Consider the following 20582-nt stretch of genomic DNA (forward strand, 5'->3'; position numbering starts at 1 on the left):
GCTTGGCGAATGAATCTTTAACCCAACCTTGTGTAGACAAACATGCCTTGTACCGTGTGGCCCTTTTGCCAAAACTGCCTCTGCGCCGTGATGCCACCTATTTGCATAAACACGCTGTGCGCCCTTTCCACACTGACGGGGGGGGGGGGGGGGGGGGGGACGCTGACGAACGGCGGAGAGCGGCGACGGGTTTGACACGCCTGAGAATCTACTACATCGCTGCTAATCTCGGATCGCGTACGATACTATGGGGTCGTTGTGCGACGAACGGAATATGGCCCCTGTGACTTGGACGGACTGGCGCAGCGGCAGTGCTGATGCTAACGGAGCAAAGCCGCGATCAGAACGGCCGTGCTGTGATTGGAAGTTTGCTTCCCCACCCCCTGTTATCTTCATTACGACGTCACGACCAAATGAAATGATTACAAAACTAATCGTTGCAGTTTGCAGCCCCAGTTTGAAACTCCTGCTCGTAACTCTGCGTCTGGTCTTGTTCCCGACATGTATAAGTGTTCCCGACATGTAAGATCCTGACATGTAAGTGAGCATTCATTAGCCCCATTTTCGAACGAACAAATGCTTAAAGTACCGCTTTTTTCCGAGGACTGTGGCGGATTGCAAATCTCTTCCTTCAAATGTGGTTAAATAAAAGCATTTCGTGAAGGAGCTAGAATATTTATGTTATGGCTCTTAGTATTGCAGTGATCTGTTATGGTGTCTTCTTTTTTTGTCGCTTTTTTGTTCATTTAGTGATAATGATCCTCCTGCTTGGGCCAAGCTATGGCTCGCAGTGTGAGTAAACATTTTTTTTAAATATTAGCTGTACAGGTCCGTTCTTAGGTTAGTACCCAGGCGCTTAGACAAGCGCCCACATGCAAATAAAAACTGCACGGATCTGTGAGTGACTACCAAGGTCAGATGAAGGCAATGAGAGTTTTAATAAGTTTTCCAATTGACGCTCATATTGGCTCCAAACGTTGATTCCTTGTCTCTTATTAAAGTTCTTCCATTTATGTCTATCACTGCCTTGCTCCTGCTGTCTTTCTGCACTTTCATGCACATGTGTACCCTGCTTTGGTTCGTTTAAGATGTGCATCCTATCTGTACTGTCCATGAGCATTTTTTTATTTGCTTTCACAGTTTGTTTTCGTTCGATTGTCATCGCCATGTCGTCTGTGCTAGTCATGTTGTCAAGAGCACAAGGTGATGAATATGACGGACCGCAATGTAACAGCAGATAGTATAGTTTGCAGGAAGGGCTGCTCAGTTCTTAATTGTCGGAGGCATGCCAGCATTTTTGCTAGACATCATTAATAATTTCAACTAGTTCTATCTTTTATCGTTGAATAGGCATGGAGTAGCCGGCAAGGTCATTAGCGAGCATTTCAAATGCAATTAATTAAAATCTTGTGTTCACTCGAAATGAAAAAAAACAGGCAAACAGACGCTTTGGGTGAATGCACGAAGTCTACTGAGCCTTTATTTTTATCACTAGCGACTCGTGATATATAGCTGCCTTGAAGGCGATTCACAAAATCACGTGGAAGCGATAGCTGCACAGTTGTCCAGGTGTCTGTGATACACACTGAAAGACGTGTTATACATACTTAGACGTAGTAAAACAGCTCGAAAAACGAGGACAAACGAAAAAAATAAACAGACAACACGAGCGCTCAGCGCAAGTCAGCGCTCCTTTTGTCTGGTTTTTTCTTTTGTCCTCGTGTTCCGCGCTGTTTTACTATGTATCACAATAAACTTGCCCAGATTTCTATCCTCCTCAACGTAATTTAACCTTTTAGCAAAAGTAACGGTTAAGGCTTGGACTTTGTTCAGTGCCGCTTCACCTCACTTTTCATCTCAAAGACACCCTGCTGACCCGGCCGAGGGTGACACATGCGGATTTGTACCCTGAATCGATAAATGCCACGTGAAAGAAAAGAAATGCCATAAAAAGAGATACCGCTGAATATGAACACAGGTTTACTTAACAAAACCCCGCAAAGCTTTTAAAAAATTGAATTTTCATTCGCAATCAAGTAAGCGCAATTCCGCCCACTAAAACATTTCCTTATGCGCAGTTTTCTTCATACGCTTTACATCCAGGATTGTGAAGTGCCGCTGAATTTTTAAGGCAAGAACTGTCAAACCCTAGCGTTGTCTCATTTAGCATTGCCCCGCGCAGCAGCTCTTTTAACTGCTTCTGCCGCCGATAAGGGGACAAAAAGGGAATTGACAGAGACGCCATGGCGGCTGTCCAAGTTCCTAGGGCGGCGATTTGACTCGCTGCGGTTGGAGGGATTACAGGGACTCGGTGCGTTTCCTAAACCAGACACGAAGTCCTCCTTTCGCCTTGAGAACTACTTCGTAGGCTGCGTTGACCTCTTCGAGCGGTTGTGTTGACTCCACAGTGTATTTGGAGATTAGCTTCGCCAACAAAACCTTCACTTCCGCCAGTACAAATCTCTGTCCTGTTGAGAGAAGAGAGCGTTTAGAAATAGCTGTGTGAACGGGCACTGTCGTAAGAAAAATAAAGCCAAGAACATGTATGTGAAATCCACCCGTAAGCTTGTTTGATGGAGACAAAGCTTAAGTGTAGACGTAGCTTAAAAGAATAAAAATGCAACTGTATTTGTGACAGCCCAGACTAAATGGGAATAAGAGCCTTAGTTTTAATTGGTATGCACGCAGCCCTAATCACTATGCCCTACTGATTCGTATTTTTGCTCTAACAAATGGTCACTAAGGGCGACACACGTTTTTAACAGAATAGTTCAAAAGACCGATGAACGGAAATACAATTTTTTTTCCTCCGTGCCTCAACCTGAAACTTTGGTTTCCTTACAGAGTTAAAAAAAAAAATCCGCGTATTCACACAGCTTCCAAGTTGAACCTGACTGACGAAGAAAGTTACTGACAGCCTTGCTAATGCGTACTCCTGTTACAGGCACTGACAAAGAATTGTTAGCGCCGGCTGAGGAAGGTGAAGACCCTCGGGCGGTGTCCACAGCGATCGTCGGCTCTGAAGGCCTGTCAAGCACTTTTACGTTTCATAAAAGCGTTGAAGGCCTGTCCACTTCCGAAAGGCGTCGTGCCAAAGCGATAGGCTAACCCTTTGCAGCAGGCAAAGTTCTTACTTCCTTTCGATGCTTCATTTTTTTGCTCAGGTCTTCTTACTCCACCCCCCCTCCCCCCCTTTGTATCCCCGATCTCTTTCCTGTAGTGCACAATTAGCAGACCAGTACCTTCTCCCTGTTAACTTCCCCACCTTTCCTCCTTCCTTGCCACTTGCACATCTCTCTCGACGCTTTACTTGGCATAGAAGCTTACAAACATAACCATCGGAACACTGAGTGCACATTTGGTCGGCACCATGCTCCTGTAAAGCGCGCGCTCTTTACAAACGTTCTGCGAAAACCAGCCCACCCGGCGTTCAACAAAATTTATCAGAAAAGCATCGACCTACTTTGCGGTTGTTTTGAGCTGCCGCCCCATCCAAACCACACTGAGCACTGGCAATGACTTTACTTAACTTTTGCTTCTGAAGCCCCGCCGGAAGCTCTCTAAAAACAACCGGGCAGCGGTGCAAATGATAGCGATCCATCGGTGTTTTCCCAATGCCAACGCTTGCAGTCTTAAAATTAACATTTTTTTTTCTGTTCGTATATATTCTTCCGTGTATTGCAAACTTCCCACTAAAGCAGCGGAGCTCAGTTATACCGTATCTGTTTAATTCTGCTGAGCAAAAAGCCTCAACTCGTTGTGCAAATAAAGCCCGGGTCCTGTTTTCATCACGAGGTGGGAAAAAATTTTGGTGGCTATGCAAATGTACTGTCGGCAACTGCATCATGCATGAACCAGCAAACCACAAGTGATGTTAGCCAATAAAACATATACATTGGCGATAAATATTCAACAAACCTACAGTTCTAGATTATGCTGACACTATTCAGCCGAACCATGCACAGCGTAAAATAGATAGGATAGCCCTGAAATGTTACCATTCTGGTTCGTTCTTTTTATGTTCTGTTGGTAAACAATGACATTGGAAAGCATATTCACCGAACCGCGCTCGTAATCTCACAACGCAGGGCACTGCTCACCTAGGCAGACCCTGACTCCGGCGGAGAATGGGATGAAGCTGAACAGATGCAGCTTAGTGCAGTTCTCCGGAAGGAAGCGCTCGGGGATGTAGCTCTCCGGGTCGTCGTACTGCTCCTTGTTCCTGTGCAGGCTGTGAATGTTTATCATGCACGTTGTTCCAGCCGGCACAGTATAGCCATCTGTTGGTAGAAACCAAGCGCATGGTGTCGTCATTTTTACGGATATAACAGACTGTTGCTGCAACAATTGACCGCTCTACTCACCGAGGACGAGCTCCTCATCCAGCTCACGACCGATCATGGGAAACGGCGGGCACATACGAAGTGACTCCTGCGTGTAATAGCGACACCTTGTTAGTAAAGGTGCAGAAAGGCTATATCTTGCCTGCAGACGTTTCGAAACACTTTTTTGTGACACAATGACCAATGCAAGCCATGCGAGAAATATTTACTATCGTAAGCTTTTAAGGGGATAAAATTCACATACCAAGCAGAACTTTGAAAATAGCTTTTTTGTATTTTTCAGTACAAAATATTTTATTCCATGAGTAAAATATATGGCCTTGTTAGCCACATTCTTGACGACGAAAATGCAATAGCATTTGGAAGTTAGCCCACCCTCAAATCTTCCAAAGAACCCTCTAAAGATCCAGGTGGATTAGTGGGAGTTAGTGGGGGAATTAGTCGGGGATTTATGTGGTTAGTTATCATTAGCGGGTGGATTACGGGAAATTAGTAGAGATTAGTGGGTGGATAGAGATGGAAGAGTTGGTTGGGGGGTTAGTGTAATCTTACATGATAATCCAGTGGAAGGCACTCGAGCATTCTAGTCCTCAGATTTTCAAATTTGTCGGTATATGACGCCATGGCCCTCTCGACCAATTAGCATATTTTGTTAAGGAGAAAGCTTTGCAAGGCGACATCCTAAACGGTATCGCATTAATGTGTACTTGCACCCAATTTTCAGCCCACAGCCGCAGAATAAATTAATTCACGGGCATTTGTCAGAACAACTGCTGGAATTCCTGGACAGCCTGACGGGAACTGATACACCTCAGAACCCTGGGACTGACAACAGCGACTAAAACAGCTGCCAAAACAAAAATGGAAAGCACTGCACAGGTGTGCTCTTTGTTGTGTTTTTAACTATTTGCATCGACGCTAGCTCATGACAGCATCATCATCATCGTCAGCCTTACTACGAACACTGCAGGGCGAAGACCTCTTTGCCGAACATATTTGACAACAATGTCTTCCGTTTATTCGTTTCACCTTCAGAGGTCGGAAATGTCGGCCCTATACTACTACACGGAATAACAAAACTCTCAAGACTGCTTTTTGTTTTTTTTTAGTCTTTTTTTTCTTTTTCCTGAGAGCAGTCTTTTTTCAGGCGCTGCCCTTAACTTGTTTCCCCTGGGTTCGCAGGGGAATAGGGAAACGTGTTAAACCGACGTCGACAGCAGAGCAAATTCGAACCACAGCTTCATATGACCGTCTCGTGGCTTAATACAAACTGAGCAGCAGTAGGTAATCTTAGAAACATAGAACCACTAGGTATTCAAAAATAATCAGTTTAAGCTACGAGACATAGGGCCAGCACTCGCACCGTGCGCCACGCGAAAGCTGTACCGAGGTACGAGACTGCAGATGGCCCTGGTGGCGCACTGGGGGAGATACGACTAGCTGGTAACGTCACTCCGCGCGTCGAGCTAACCTTTAGGCAGCACTCTAGGTAAGGCAGCTGCTTGAGGTCGCTCAAGGTGAACTCGTGGTCGACGCCCATTCCGAATGCGTCGTCCAGCTCCTTGTGCAGCTTGGCCTGCTTGTCCCGGTTCAGGCCGAGAAGGTACAGCGTCCAGCTCAGCGCCGCTGACGTGGAATCGGCAGCCTGCGCCACAGAACCATGTCGTTTGCACGTGTACCTGCATGCGACCTCCTTGACAGCCAGAGTGCGCTTAAGGACCTGATGTAGTGGTCAATTCCCAGGGCAGCGCTGGCGACAAGCTCAAGTTGCTCTGTATCGATGTAGATTACCGCGTTCTAATGACGAAGAGGCTACATTCAATGTAAACTGATCTTTTATAAGCTAAAAAAAACGTAAGGAAATTAATTGTAGGTATCGCCACTGTCGTGCGTTTTCGCAAGGGCACTGAGATGCCGTCGAAACAGTTCCTTCATTGCGGATCTCTGAGTCTAGGCTATACAAGTCATTCACTTCCATGCGGCGGCGACGAAGTCTGTTCCGGTCACCAGTTTGAATCGAGTTTCGGAAATAAGAGGTTACATTTTTAACTCCAGTTCCCTACGCAATAAATGCGGGCGTATTTTGCTGGTGAGTTAACATCAACATAGCCAGAAAGTTCCATATAATCGATTTTTACAAAGGTCAAAAATCCCACTGAGCTGTCCTCAGTGGCCATCAAATGTCCCTCTAATGCCAGGGGCCCAAAGTGCATCTAAGGTATACTGCAACACACCTTCCTTGTTAGTGTCGATGTTTTCTTGCGAACTCACGCTGAGTCTTTTTTGTTTGTTTGTTTGTTTGTTTGTTTGTTTGTTTGTTTGTTTGTTTGTTTGTTTAAGCATTTTGGGCATTGGGACTAGTTCTTGTTTCAGCATAGAACAGCATTCTCATTAGTTCACACTAAGTATCCACGTTAAGTGGCAAATTACGGCTTGCGTCAAAGTACAACCACCGGCGGTTTTGTCGTCTGAACGTTCTAATACTCTTGCTTCCAAGGATTAGATTGAATTCATGTGAACACGTGCATCGGCGCCAGAAGAAGCTATCTTTGCAAATCAAAAAAAGAAAATTCCAGAAAGACGCTAGGGAACATAACTATTAGAAGCGAGAATTATGAGGAAACAAACTGCGTTCTACGAGAAGAGCAGGCTTCATGAATACACAGGATGCGATGATCGCAAACATTACAGATGAACTCGGGCCATTTTATTCATTGAAGTATTTCAGACAGCGAACGCCATTTTAACGTTAAATCCAGTTAAGATCAAGCAAGATCTGCTGGAGAGTCAATTTGGGCTTCTCTCTCTCAATTACTCGATCGCTCTCTGTTAAAGAAACTTATGCGCGGAGCTATAAGGCGGAGTGGAGTAAAAGTACCGAAGACATAAATCCTGTTGTATTTTTCGACTATGAAGCACACATTTTGTTCCCGGAGTGTCAAGTCCAACTCATACCTTTGCGAGGATGTTTTCTACTGGTTCATTCATTTCTGAAACGTTTTGTTCCTGCTTATGACCTAAATCCAAGCAAATGACCTAAGCAAACTGCATAACTGCCGCTGAAAATTTATTTGGGCTGTCCGATTCTACCTTAGAAAAATGTTCAAGATGAAAACGAAAGACTAATTTTCATGTTACAGACTTCAAAAATCTACAATTTTCGTTCACGTCAAGAAAGTAAAACAGAACTTATCCATAAGTAATAAAATTGCGTTCCCTCGGAATTCCAACGCATTTGCTGGTCGTCACTGAAGCAACTTACAGCGAACATGACGGAGGTGGTGTCCTTCTCGATTTCTTGCAATGTGTACGATGGACAAGTGAGGTGCTTCTTCAAGGCGCAGTCTACAGCTGCCGGAAAAGAGAGCTCATCGTCCAGCTCGTCGGCGCACTTGTCTTCGACGAGCTTCCTCAGTAGCGCCGACTTTCTTCTCTCGATAACCTGGAGAGGGAAAAAATAACAAAGCCTACAGCTCTTTTTGCCATGACCACATGTTTAGTTCTTGAACATGGAGTAGAAACGGATGAGGAAGGGTCTTATCAACAACTAACAATGACTGCGTTACCGTGCTGGCGCCTATCTTCCTCAATATTTTTAAGGTTCCTACTGCCAAGCCAGCTGCAACTTAATCCTAATTTACGTTAATTCTATTTTTGTAGAATAATCTGTGCAGTGATTCTTTAGAATAAAATCGTACATTATATCTGCTGTGTGGAAACATGCACTTTAAACTAACATCGACGGCCGAAGAGATAAGATGGCTCTTGAAGCTCAAAGTAGAACAGTGGAGCGAGAAGTAGCCAGTTAACTCATCAACTCTTCGGCAAGAGGACGGGTCTTTGTCTGGAACGATAAGTCCTCTGTACAAACTTTGTTCGGGGAAGTGACGCTTCCTTCCCTTCTTCCCCTTGATCGAGCTTGCGAATCAGAACGAGAAGTTACGCAGTCACGCATATGCTTACTAGGAAGGTTAAGGCACGCAAACAAATGAAAGAAAGTTATGAATTTGTGTACGCGAAGCTTTCAAATAAAGATAGAACTATTTTTCACGGTTGCATCGAAAATGACTTCTTAACGATCAAGTTAATCATTACTTCCGAACATATCTCGGGCGGTTTATTGTAAAGTCACGAATACAATAAAACGCAAGGACTATGGCGTCAACAAGTGAAAATGTTAGGGGATGCTGGCTGAGCCTCGACTCGACTACACATTGTCCATTGGTGTGCGAATGGACAATTGCTAGAAAATATGAGTGTGCGAATCACACTGATGCCTGCCAAAATAACTGCCTAAATGTGCTGGTAATTTTCTTACGCTGAAGTGGCGAATGACGACCACGTACGTTAGGAGCAATCTTGCACAACTATATCAACGTCAGCTCAATTACGGAGTTTTATGTCGTAATAAAGCTTAATTATTTTTGTTTTCTCACTGTTTGTGAGAAGAGTGCGCCATGCTGGCAGTACGTACCCCACACAGTTCCCTTACCTGCCTTGGATTTCTGTCGGCCACCCGCGTAACCTGCTGACGTACCCCAGATTTCCTTTTCTCGTAAGCATATCAATTCGCAACGAGTCCCTTGTGTACGTTGACCACAGGAGTAAACAGTTTCTATTGTGCCGGTCCTCTGCTGCGTAATTTTTCCCCAGCCGCCTTTCCAAAGCTAATCCTTTTATCTCTCCAAGTGCCTGCGTCTACGCGTGAGTCACATCTAAATTGTGGCTTTTTCTCTGACGCCGCCTTCTCTTGTTTGCGTTTTCCTCGTGTGGGTGAAAACAATGGTGTTACGTAAACACTGTATTTCAAAGCAGTTACGAGCGCGATCTTCTCGTTCTTATAAGGAGAAACATTTCTTTGTTTCTGCATGGCTGCTTTGCCACCTCGTGTACCCCGAAAGAGAAAACGAGATATAAAAAATGTACAAAAATAGCCGCCCTCTTCAAGTGACGTACGATACCGCCAAGTGCCGTGGCAAGTATGAAAACTTTTTTGACTGCAGGTTTTCTGCACCCGCGACGATGACTCTACTCGGGCTTTCCTGTGCTTATGTTCTTTTCCAAGCAAATACATTTTCCTAGAAGAATTAGTTTGCATACATTACTGGGCAAACACTTTAGTAGGTTGTTCAAACAAGTGGTTGGTATATTTGTGATCGCATAACGGCAATTCCAAGGCACAAACACAACACTTTTTTTCAACCTGCATCAGGGTCTTTCAATACTTTTTTTACTCGATAAAAAACTTCTTCATAACGCTGCGAGAGAGCGTTGTACGTGGCACAGAGCGACCACGCTATGGTAAGCTGCAGACTGCATGGTACAGCCATTATTTGAATAGAGACTGCCATCACTCAGTGTGCACGATGCCTCCGCGTAACTGCCCTCCTGTTACGAAACACACATAAAAGCACCAGGCGAGCATAAACGTACTTAAATTACGCTTTTTGTTTCTGATAATAAGTTAATTCCTGTACGTGCTTAATTATATTTCACCTTACACAAAATATTACTTAACTCACCCTATCTTTACGATTGTCTTTACACTGCATGTTCTGTCACAACAGGAACGGAGGATTCTACCTTCAAATCGGCGTTGATGTCATTCTTAGAGCCTTATTTTGTTCTTACTTGACTCATGGGAGAAAGTTTCACCACCAGTGAAACAACGAAAGGCCCCCCTGCCTATACTGACAGATCAGTGTGCTGATACAACACAACTATTTTGTCTCTCGCTGAGGATGATTGCAGCGCAGCAAAAGACCCGAGTTCAAGGCTATACACCCTCACTGTATCGCTGCACCGCACATTTGTGATGTGCGGCACTTGTTGTGGACGTGCCAAGCGACGGCTGCTATAAGAAAACGGCTCCTCAGGGAGGTGGGCCTGCGGTGGAACCGCGAAAGTGACTACGTGGAGTGGACTATGAACAACCGTTTCATCAGCAACCTCTGCGACTACCTCAACGCAACGGGTCTTCACTTCTTCTTTTAACTTTCAATCCTGTGCATTCCTTACACCCCCCCCCCCCCCACCTTCCTTTTTTTTCTACTTATGCCTCATGGCACACTTCTCGAATAAAAAAAAAAGGCTATACGCAACATGACCCTGTACGGTTTGTCACTCCTTCCTTGCTCTTTACTTTTCTTCGCTCGTTTGTTCATGCGCCTTAGTAACATCTGTAATGCAACAGGAACGCGACGATACATCTCATTGATAATGGAGACCTTCGTTGGAATGAACAAGTCACTGAGAAGTGTCCCTCGCGCTGTAAATGAGTGAACGTTTTGCGCAGCAGCCCATCACGCACTTTTGTGACAGCAGTGTGAGAGCATCCCTTCTCTTTTTCCGTCCCTTTCAGCTTTTTCATTATTTCCCTCACAAGAGACAGAAGTGGCCCACTCTGAGCGCATTTTTCATTTCTTTCGAACCTTTCCCTCTCCTTCCTCTTCACTCTGTTGAGTCCCGAGTCTCAGTCTCGAAAAAAAAAAGCTCTCGCCTATAGTTCCGTCTTAGTTGTCCCGACCCAGTATGAACATAAACGTTCCCGCACGCCTGGACTATAGATACCTTGCAGCCAAAAAGTGTTTAACAAGAAATGAGGATCCTGCTATTAATGTGTGCAGTGACAGGAAAGGCTGAGTCAGGAACGGCTGCATACGAGGGACAATAAAAGTCACAGATGGTGAAGTTACAAGAGGAAGACTGAAAATGTTTCATGTAAAGAGAAAGGGCGATAAATAGATTGAAAACAAGGTGATGCATGAAGTTTGTGGGAAGAGGACTAGGGGACAACCTAGGAAGGAATGACAGGTGAATGCGAATGCGAAGGAGGAGCTGATGGTGAAGATGCTTAAGTGGGAATGGATTAATAATAAACTGAAGTGCGGAGGGCTCACGAGATACGCCAGTTTTATGTAAAAATGGGACAAAGCAGTAAATAAGAATGAGAAAAGTTAAGGTAAATGGCTATCCTAGACAAGAAGTTTTGTGCAATTCCCCTAACCGTCCCGACCATCCAGAGAGAACAAGAAATGCCGCAGCCACAGACGTATTATAATCGTTTCAACGCAAGACTTTCTGTGCTAACTGAAGGGAGAAAACGATTGCGTGAACCACTTACCGCAAGGTGTGTTTTTTCGAGGTTTTGTACGGTGTCCTTCCATATTTTTCCCTCTTGCGTCATGTCGTAAACGGCCTGTATCCACAGCCACGGCCGGAAATACCGCACGGTGATCAGTAACGTCAGGCTTCATGCGAATGTTGTAACATGAATCGAAAAAATGAAGCTTCTGCAGTAAATCATAGTTGCGAGGTCGCGATAAAATCAAATGTCTATATTCAAGAGACAGTCTATACTGTCGGAGACGAGTATAAAATTGTCAGCATATTTTTACAGATCTTTCCTTCACGAAACGAAGCCAGAAAACTCTCAGTAGGGGCTGATAAAACTGCAGCTCTTCCTCGGGGTGGTGCCTTTAGGTATTAAGGCAATTCGATCTTGTCAGAAGACAGCTTCCGCCTTTACATCTACAAAAAAAAATATTGCAAGTTCAAAGCCTGATTTTTAGGCTAATTCCAGGAAATGTGATCAAGCTGAGGTATCAAAGTCAGATTCTTGAGGTCGCTGTTGTTTTCGTATCCACACAGAGTGCATAAAAACTTACAAAAGCAGGAAACTATGCCAAGCGTACTCACTAGTTGAACCAGCGGGCGTACTCTGGCCTCTCTCCGTTCTGCAGCCTCAAGTGAATGCCCATCACAGCGCCTGGAAATCAAATAAAATGTTGCAGAGTGTCAGAAGATGGGATCAAAGTGAGCAGGCTGACGAGTGTGGTCGTAACAAACAGCGGAAAAAGTCCTCAGGCTAGGTACACCAATCGGAGACAAAACTGCTGCTAATTTGCCGCGTTCGTGCAGGCGATGAGCTATAATGCGCATTCACATGAATTCTCTCATTCACTTTGGTAACCGGCAAAACCGAATGTACGCGGAAAAGAAAGTATATGTAGTGTAAAGGTGTTTATTGGAAGCGCAGGTCGGCTGTCGTTTGTCGAACGGCGACACGACGGACACAGGCACAGGCGTCACACGAAATCCCAGCTGCACTTTGTCTACCTGGTCTACATCTTCGCTGCGCTGCTTCAACTCCTGCCGGTCGGTCCCATTACAGTGAAAATAATAATTACACACCGGCGTTATTTAATTATCGTCAAAAAATGGTCCCGGCTTCGGCTTGGAAAAACCGTGTGGTTCCCAGAATCAACACAACCGATTTAGGTAACTGAAGCGTTCTGACCGCTTCCGCTCGCAGCGAAATATTAAAAGAAGTAGTCAGCATCACTCGTAGCGGGGCTGTAGTTTTTTCTTAATTGTATTAAGGCATAGTAATGCGGCGCTAACGAACACTCAGCGCCCGCACCATCGTGCGTGTCCTGTGATCGTCTTTTGTATTGCTGCATATATGTGCTTCAGCAGAGTGGACAGCTTTGGCGTCAGAACCAGCTCACGCGCGAATAACTCTTAACATTTTTCCTAGCAACTAAACAATATCGGAATAATTGAAAGCAGTGATGCTCGTAGCACTTCAAACAATGTCCTTGTGGAAAATCACTCGGGCGAATTTTTGCACACGCATCGCCAGGCAGAGAGAGCTCCGAGCACCCTCAGTCGCCGAGACACGCCATAAAGGTGGGATTTTGCGCCTATGCGTGATATCGCATAAGTACACATTAGCTTCTGTCAGGCAGACATTGGCAATAGAAGATGTAAATAAAACTGAACAAAAAACGTTCTTTTTTTTTAAGAATAAGCATTGATTGAACGAGAATTTCTACTTGCAGCCCTGAACTTTGACTTAAAATATACTGCGCTATGTTGTTGACTAACACTTTAGAATTCCGCAAAAGTATGACTTACCAATTGAAGGCGGCTTGTGCACAGACGTGGAGCCGTACTTGTTTAAGTAAGAGAACTAAAAGCAATAACGAACCGCGATGGAAGTGAAACTGTACTGTCAGTGAAGGTCGCTCAAATATATCTTTGTTGCTTTTGTATCAGTAAGGTATTTTGAGGCACTGTTTGACAGTCCAGTATAGTCACCTCTATCTGCATGAAATATCAAGTTATGCAAGCTAAGTATCTAAGGCATTCGGCTGCTAATCCCAATGTAGCAGGATCGAATCCCAACCGTAGAAACCGCATTCCGATAGAAGCGAAATACAAAAATTCCCCTGTGCTGTGTGATGTTAGTTATATTACAGAGGCCCAGGTGGCCAAAATTGACCAGGAGCCCTCCACTACGGCGTCTCGTACAGTCCATCTGTAGCTTTGGGGCATTAAACCCCACACACCACACCATACTATACCATACCATACCCTACCATACCATATTATGTTTTACGTAGTAAATGCAAAAGGTCCCTTTACTTACGGCCTATGATGTCGAGGACACATTTCTGGATGTTCTTGTAGCAGACAATTGGCTGGTCGGGCGATTTCGCAGCCATCTCCTCGATGCGTTTCTCAAGAATGGCGCCATTTTTATTGAACACCCCCATGCAGGTCTCCAAATGTTCAGAGGTAAAAGTAGACTTGAATAGCCTCGCCTTTGCTTTCCATGGCTCCCCTTTGCTGCAATGACCAATTGGAAGCCTCGTTGTAAACTGGCTTTGTGAGCAAACATCGAATAAACATTTTTGTGTCAATTGAGCAAAAACAAACATTTGAGAAAACCGAAGACTTTCTTCCATGTGGTGAAATTGCATGCCGCTTGCCTGGGTGAGAAGTGTATCTTGTTGGTAGACACGAAATTGTTTCAGTAATAAAATGTCTTTGGCTACAAATTCTTCAAGCTTATTCGATGCCTAGACATTTCCTCGTGAACGGGAGAGTTTCTTTTACAAAAAATAGCAGAACGAGAAAAGTAGTACATATAAGTAAGACATTTAAGTCTGCGCATAGCACGCTCCACAAGCAAGACGCGATTGGCGATCCGCGGCAAGTAGAACACGCCAGTGTTTGGCGAATTACAATGCTATTTGAGCCATCGCGGTTTTTTTGCCCGTTCCAGAAGTTTACAGGTGAACTGCGCGCGTTCAACATCTACTGCCAGCCAGCGTACGGGAACCGAAATGGTGTACCCAGAACTTCGCGTACTCGACAACAAAAAGTATAACGAATCCCTTGCTGCTTTAGAAACGTGGTGCACGGCAGAGTCTGGGGCGCTTAAAAGGTCCACTACTTGGCCTCAAAGCGAGTGCGTCTGTTGTCCTATGATTTTCGTAAACCTTTGGCATCAGCGGTACCCTTTAAAGTGTTTAGAATGCAAGTGATACTCCCCGTAGGCCGTGGCCATACAATGGAAAGAGTGCATGTCTCATCCGCTCAGCGCACATGCGTCACCGTTCGCGTTAAGTGCGTTATATTTCAGTTGGGTGGAACTGCTTTTTGCAATTCACCTGCATTATCTGGTTTCGGTACGGCGGTTTTAAAACATTTTCTGGCAAGTTATCCAGTAGCCGTTTTTGTTCTAACTATTCAGTCCTGGCTCTTTCGCACTCCTGGTGAGCTTAGAGGTACACCTGTACTATCCACGTCAGTGCTCGAAACGTCCACATGCCCAAAAGTGAGGAAGCAGCACCTACCGCACAGCCTCGTCATCATTTAGGTCGCTCGCTATGAAGGCTAAATGTTTCTAAAAAGAGCTGCACGTTCACTATATTTATGCAAAACCTTCCAGTGACAATGTGCTGCTTCAAGTTTATAGTCCTTGAGTTTTCATGGCGCTTGCTTGGCGGCGAAAATCAGGTATTTGTTTGGACGGAACTATGCACAACTAGATGCTATGCTAAAACTAATCCATGCTGCCGCATGCTGTGCCATACTCTCGCCCTGGACCTTTACAGAGCATTTCTTGGTCAAATAAAGTGAACTCCCTCAAACCAGGTAAACGAAAGACGGATAAACTGCGCATATAGCATGAGATGTTTGTCATCTCTTGTTCTCTCCAACTCTCTGCCTTGTCCTTTGCTGATAAAACATTTCTTTTCTTGTGCTATAAGCTCATCAGGCGCTTTATATGATCATATTAAAAAGATACCAAATTAAAATCACTCATGGAGGCAACTCTGCAAACTGCAGGAGGTACACCGGCGGCACACATTTCTTTTACCGCAAGAGAGTAAAGTGTTCTAGCATGACTGTGCTGACAATATCTCGTTTATGGGTTGCAGTGAAGATAGGCTGCACAAGAATAGCCTAAATCGATGGTCGGTACAAGGCAAGTAATCATATCAATTGCAGAAAGTTTCCACAGAGGTGCGGCTTTAACATTGTTACTTATAAGATAAAATGAGAGCAGGAGTGCTACTCACCTTGTTAGCAAATTTTTCGGGCCCAACCAGGACTTGAGGAAAGAGTACGAGTTTGGCTTTCCTGTGTTTTCTTTTGTTGACAACAAAACCTGGACAGTGCACCGAAGAAAGAAATTGAAAATAGACACGTGCCGCTGGAGTTTAGCCCAAGTCTATTTCATAGACCCCACTGCTCAGTCAACGCACAAATTTTGGTTTACTAGCACTAAAGTTATGGCAAAACAGTAGTTGAGGATCAATATTTGAACTGAGGTGCATATAACGCCATATATAGCGAAACCAGTGGACATCAACGAAAGCAGTTTAGGTGCTTCTGGTGTTCATTCTCCAATATTCCCTGTACGTAGCTATTACAAAGAAAGAACTAAAACATATTTCGAGCGATATGCACACCGAACGCATGTTTCTAAACTTTCCGAATCAACATCGTGCTCTCCAATTCTTTGTGACGTCGTATAAACTGGCGAAAAATATATTTATTACTGGCCGCCATGCTTACCTCAACTGCCTCCGGTGTCTGTAGAACAACTACGGGACTCATTCCTATGTAGACCTTGAACGTCTTGCCTTCGTACATCTTGGATAACTTGTTTATAACCCTGTGAACCACTGCAAACAGAACGAATCTATCAGGCTCAATTGATTATGGATCTCTAAAAACCCAGTTTCCACACAATGTTATATGCGGTCTCTGATCAGTTTCGACTTGCGCGACACATTTATAAAGTCCATTTCACACACGTCCTTCCCGCTTTCCTCCTTGCCACGGGGCCGTTAGGCGTCCATGTCAATCAAACAGCGGTTACTCGCTAGAGGAGCACACCGGCAAAGGTCCACAGACGTCATCATTCCTGAGACATTGCGGGCGTGGTAGTCACGATGTAGAGGCCATGGTGCTAACAAGCCAGCCTCCCAACAGCAGTGACGCCTTGGGAATGTGATAAAGCCCACAAACGCTTGGAAAGGTTACATTCGAGCTCCTACATATCCTTGAGTGGGGAATAAGCACTCGCCAGTTCTCGCGACTCATTGGCCGAAAGGACTGAAGGCGCTGGGAAAATAAAGAGCATAAGGCAAGAGCCCGGACCATTCCCTCTCGTCTACCTGCGTTATTAGTTTTATAGTTTTCTCTTGTATTCGAGTTTGCCTAGCACGTGTACTTCGTTCCCTGCTCTCAAAATCAACGCGGTGCTGTCGAATTCACGGCGAGAGGATCGGAACAAATGAAGTGGCATGGCAGAGAGTAGAGGCAAGATGAAGCCACAGTAGAGGAAACTACCTCCAACCAGGAAGAGCGACGTCTGATTACTCTCTATTACACCGCGAACGAGGCTGACTCGTCTGATTGTAATACCGAGACAATGCGTCGAGGTCTGAGGCGGACGAGGGGGAGGCTTAAAGCGCAGCCCGCCGGCTTGGCTGTGTAATAGGCGCAACTAGCTGTAGCTTAAAGCCACGGATATGGCACGCGGGCCAAAAAAAAATAAACTGCGTATTGCACTGCGCTTGCTCTTGATTGGAAATTGTTTTATTGCTCTTCTGGCTTGTCGTTTTCTGCCGCTCGTTAGGTTTCAACGACAGATTTCCAGATTGTGGCTCTTTCATTTTTAGGACAGGGTTAACACCAAGAGGGTGGTAGAGAATGTTTTACTACTCATATAGCATAATTAATGACTTTTGCAGATGTTTCACAATTGCATCGGTAAAGGTTTCCTTGTTGCGGACAAAAACGGCAGATAAAGCAAGTATATCTTCGTATTCCACTACCACAATCCACTCTCACAACAATTGAATTTAGAGATTTCGGATTATATTATTCCTGCCTCTTCTAAGTGTATACAGAAAAGAAATCTTAAGTATTCGTCTTTTTTGATGAAAACGAATACAACTCAGCTCTAGCGCTAATTTTGAAAACATTCAAAGGAGAAAAATGTGTTTAGTATCGTTGTCTCTCTTATCTCTCATTATCCTTATTTATCTCCGGTTTATTTCCTTACAAAGAGTCAATCAGCGAGAGTGTTCGGATCACGCGAGGCTGCCACTATTGGTGAACAAGCGCGAGTTTATCGCGAAATTTTGAAACAAGCGCGCTTCTATACCTAGCTGAACCGGCAAGTATAGACCTCCGTTGGACCGCCATGTTGGATGAGTTGAGCCGCGCCCTCAAGGTCGTGAAAACCGCCATCGAAAACAAGTAGATCACAGACACAAGTTTTAAAGACACTCGCTATACAAAAGGTACTTTTTGCTTGCTGCCGAGTTGAATTAAATGTGGGAAAATGAACTGCGTGTAGTCACACCAGTGACGCAAAGGAGTGACAGCAAACTTAACAAAGCCTATAACGCGGTGCCCCAGCTAGGGATAAAATGGCAGTCGTGACGCCGTTAGCGTTTATTCGTTCGGGACTCGGGAACATTGAACTTTGTCTCTTGTGCAATGCAGCTCCTGCTTCTTGATGATATATTCATTTAATGTTTCAGAGCTGTAGACTGACAAGCGTGAAACCGGTGATATAAGTAACTCACTACTAAAAACTATAAACTCTGGACTAATAAACCATTATGTGTCTTCCCCAAGGCCAAACAGCGCAGAAAGATCGTATTACGCTAAACGATGGCTGCTGCGGCCAAAAGCTGAAAGCAGTCGTAAGCGAAGTGGGACTAATATGCTTAACTGACGGGCGGCGTACCAAAAGCATAGAGCGGGCCGTCAAGAAAGACATCACACCGCTTTATATGCAACACAACAAGCCCGCCTTACTGGGGACCACAAAGAATCCACGAATGGGCCCGAGAAGACCGCCTCACCCGAAGTGGCATTGTTGTGGAGGTGCCTCCTGTACTTCCAGTACACTGACAGCAGGAAGAGCGGGGGCAGCCAGTCGGTGCCGGGTCCCGGCACGGGACGCAGCACAGTCCATGCGTGGAACCACCGGCGGCATTGAATGGCGAGCAGCGCGCATGACAGCAGCACGCTGACCCACGGCAACGACGACAGGAGCGCGGCGTCGAAGCGCGAAGGCGCGAAGAAGTTCCAGCTGACGGCGGCCGCGACGGACATGGCTGAGGACGCCAGAGAACAAGCGGAGGGAAAGGCCGACTGGACTCGCACCGTTGGCAGCCGCGACGTCTTAAGCGCTCGGCCGACTATGGAATCCCCCCGCCGCTGCAATTTCAATACAATGGACGGAGCGAACTCAGCCGGTGCGTGTGCGGCGCTAGGGAAGCAGAAGACCTGTCAGGAGGACGCACCGACCCCCCACGTGACGGAAGATGCTCGCACACTGAGATGCAGTCGCGACTGCACACTGAGATGCAGTCGCGACTGCCACCCGTCTCGTGAACTCGGGTCTCTGGGAACGCCCGCTTGAACCTCTTCCCATGGGTTCGACCTTCGAGCGATAACAGAACACCAGCGTTCAGTGCTTCCTGAGGCCTTCCCGGCTGGCTACCGCGAACACTACCAAAAATATGCTGCACGGAACTTCCCACCTGCAGGACGCACCACCGTCATGTGCTGCATTTCGACACCCTCGCGACGCAAGTGCTGGTCGCGCGAGGAGAGGGGAGGAGAGAGTAGAGAAGCATAAAAAAGAAAGGGCTCATTTGCTTTCCAAACACGTTTTGGCGGGCTAGTTGGTTAAGCATCTTGAATAAACAGCGCGAACAAAGACGAGCACAAAAGACAAGAAAGCGAACGTGTCGTTCGCTTTCTTGTCTTTTGTGCTCGTCTTTGTTCGCGCTGTTTATTCAAGATGCTTTCCAGAAATAAACACTTTGGTATTTACGCTGGTACGGCTTGCTAGCTCGCAAGACAGCGTCGTTTTTCGCGTGCCGCGTTGGTCCCTCTCTTGTGCGAGAGTGTATAATTCTCAAAACATTTCCTTCGTGGAAGTCCCGGCGGTCTTGTTCACGGCGTTGCATACTGATTGCGCTTCTCAGGCTTCACTCGCTTTAGTGAGGTGTAAAAAGGGGGTTTTGATGTCAACGCCATCCACAACAGTGTGTTCAGTCGCTGCGGAGCTTGAAACAACTCCTATAACAAAGTTGCCGCCTTGGCATTCATAATGAATCCTATGAGAGCGACGACTTTCCCTGTAATTCTTTATTTATCCAGGAATCACCCGTTTATTATTTGCGGAACTGAAGAAAAACAAGCAAGAACTAAACGCCTCAATGCAGTAGTAATTCGCCGCTTTGTTTTTTAGTCGCCAAAAGGAAAATGAGATCAGACAGTTACATAATGAGCTACACGGCGCGCGCAAGAAGAACGAGGGATGTAAACATAAAATCAAAGACGAGTGCTGGCTCTGAAGTAAATAGTTATATCAACAGAGCAAACTTATGTATGAATACGTAACGCTCGGACCGTGCGCATGTAGGAGAACGTGTCAGCAAAAGTAAAAAGAACGAATTTTGAAGAGACGGCACATATTATAACACAAAAAAAGAAATAAAACGAAGATATGTGCGCTCAAAGTTAAACGCTCAAGTCAACGGTCATGTGTCATCTAAGAACCGCACTTCTCTCTCTTATGCAGACACCGAAGGCTGGCTCATGCGCATATAACATTCCTATTCAATAGCAATCGCTTCCACAAGCTGTACTCTGTGCCGGTGGAATATGGTGGACCCCGGAAAATCGGCCTGGTAACCGCAGAGTCCACAGTGTGGTCACCTGCGATGCGCGTTTTGGTCATCGAAATTTCATGTTTCTACTGTCACTTGTTTGGTCCGAGCGCACATTATTACATGCACAGGCGACAAACTTCGGTCTGCTACTCTCCGAACAGTGATAGCGGCTGGTACGACAAGCATTCCCTACCTCTCTCTTTTTTTTTCGGCGCAACAGATTACAGAAGTC

At 45.5% G+C, this 20582-nt stretch overlaps 1 protein-coding gene across 1 annotated transcript; it reads right to left on the reverse strand.

Annotated features, from left to right (window-relative positions):
• Positions 1-1553: 1553 nt before the first annotated feature.
• On the reverse strand, positions 1554-19061 carry LOC144094550 (cytochrome P450 4V2-like). Its single transcript, XM_077628468.1, has 11 exons — positions 18527-19061; positions 16218-16327; positions 15719-15807; positions 13777-13976; positions 12042-12111; positions 11467-11593; positions 7606-7785; positions 5815-5988; positions 4365-4431; positions 4101-4280; positions 1554-2468 (listed from the first exon to the last, which is right to left on the reverse strand). The coding sequence occupies exons 1-11, from the start codon at positions 18777-18779 to the stop codon at positions 2299-2301; spliced, it is 1620 nt and encodes a 539-aa protein (XP_077484594.1). The 5' UTR covers positions 18780-19061; the 3' UTR covers positions 1554-2298.
• Positions 19062-20582: the final 1521 nt, after the last annotated feature.

This window comes from Amblyomma americanum, chromosome 6 (genome assembly GCF_052857255.1).
Source record: "Amblyomma americanum isolate KBUSLIRL-KWMA chromosome 6, ASM5285725v1, whole genome shotgun sequence".
Taxonomy (NCBI): Eukaryota; Metazoa; Arthropoda; class Arachnida; order Ixodida; family Ixodidae; genus Amblyomma; species Amblyomma americanum.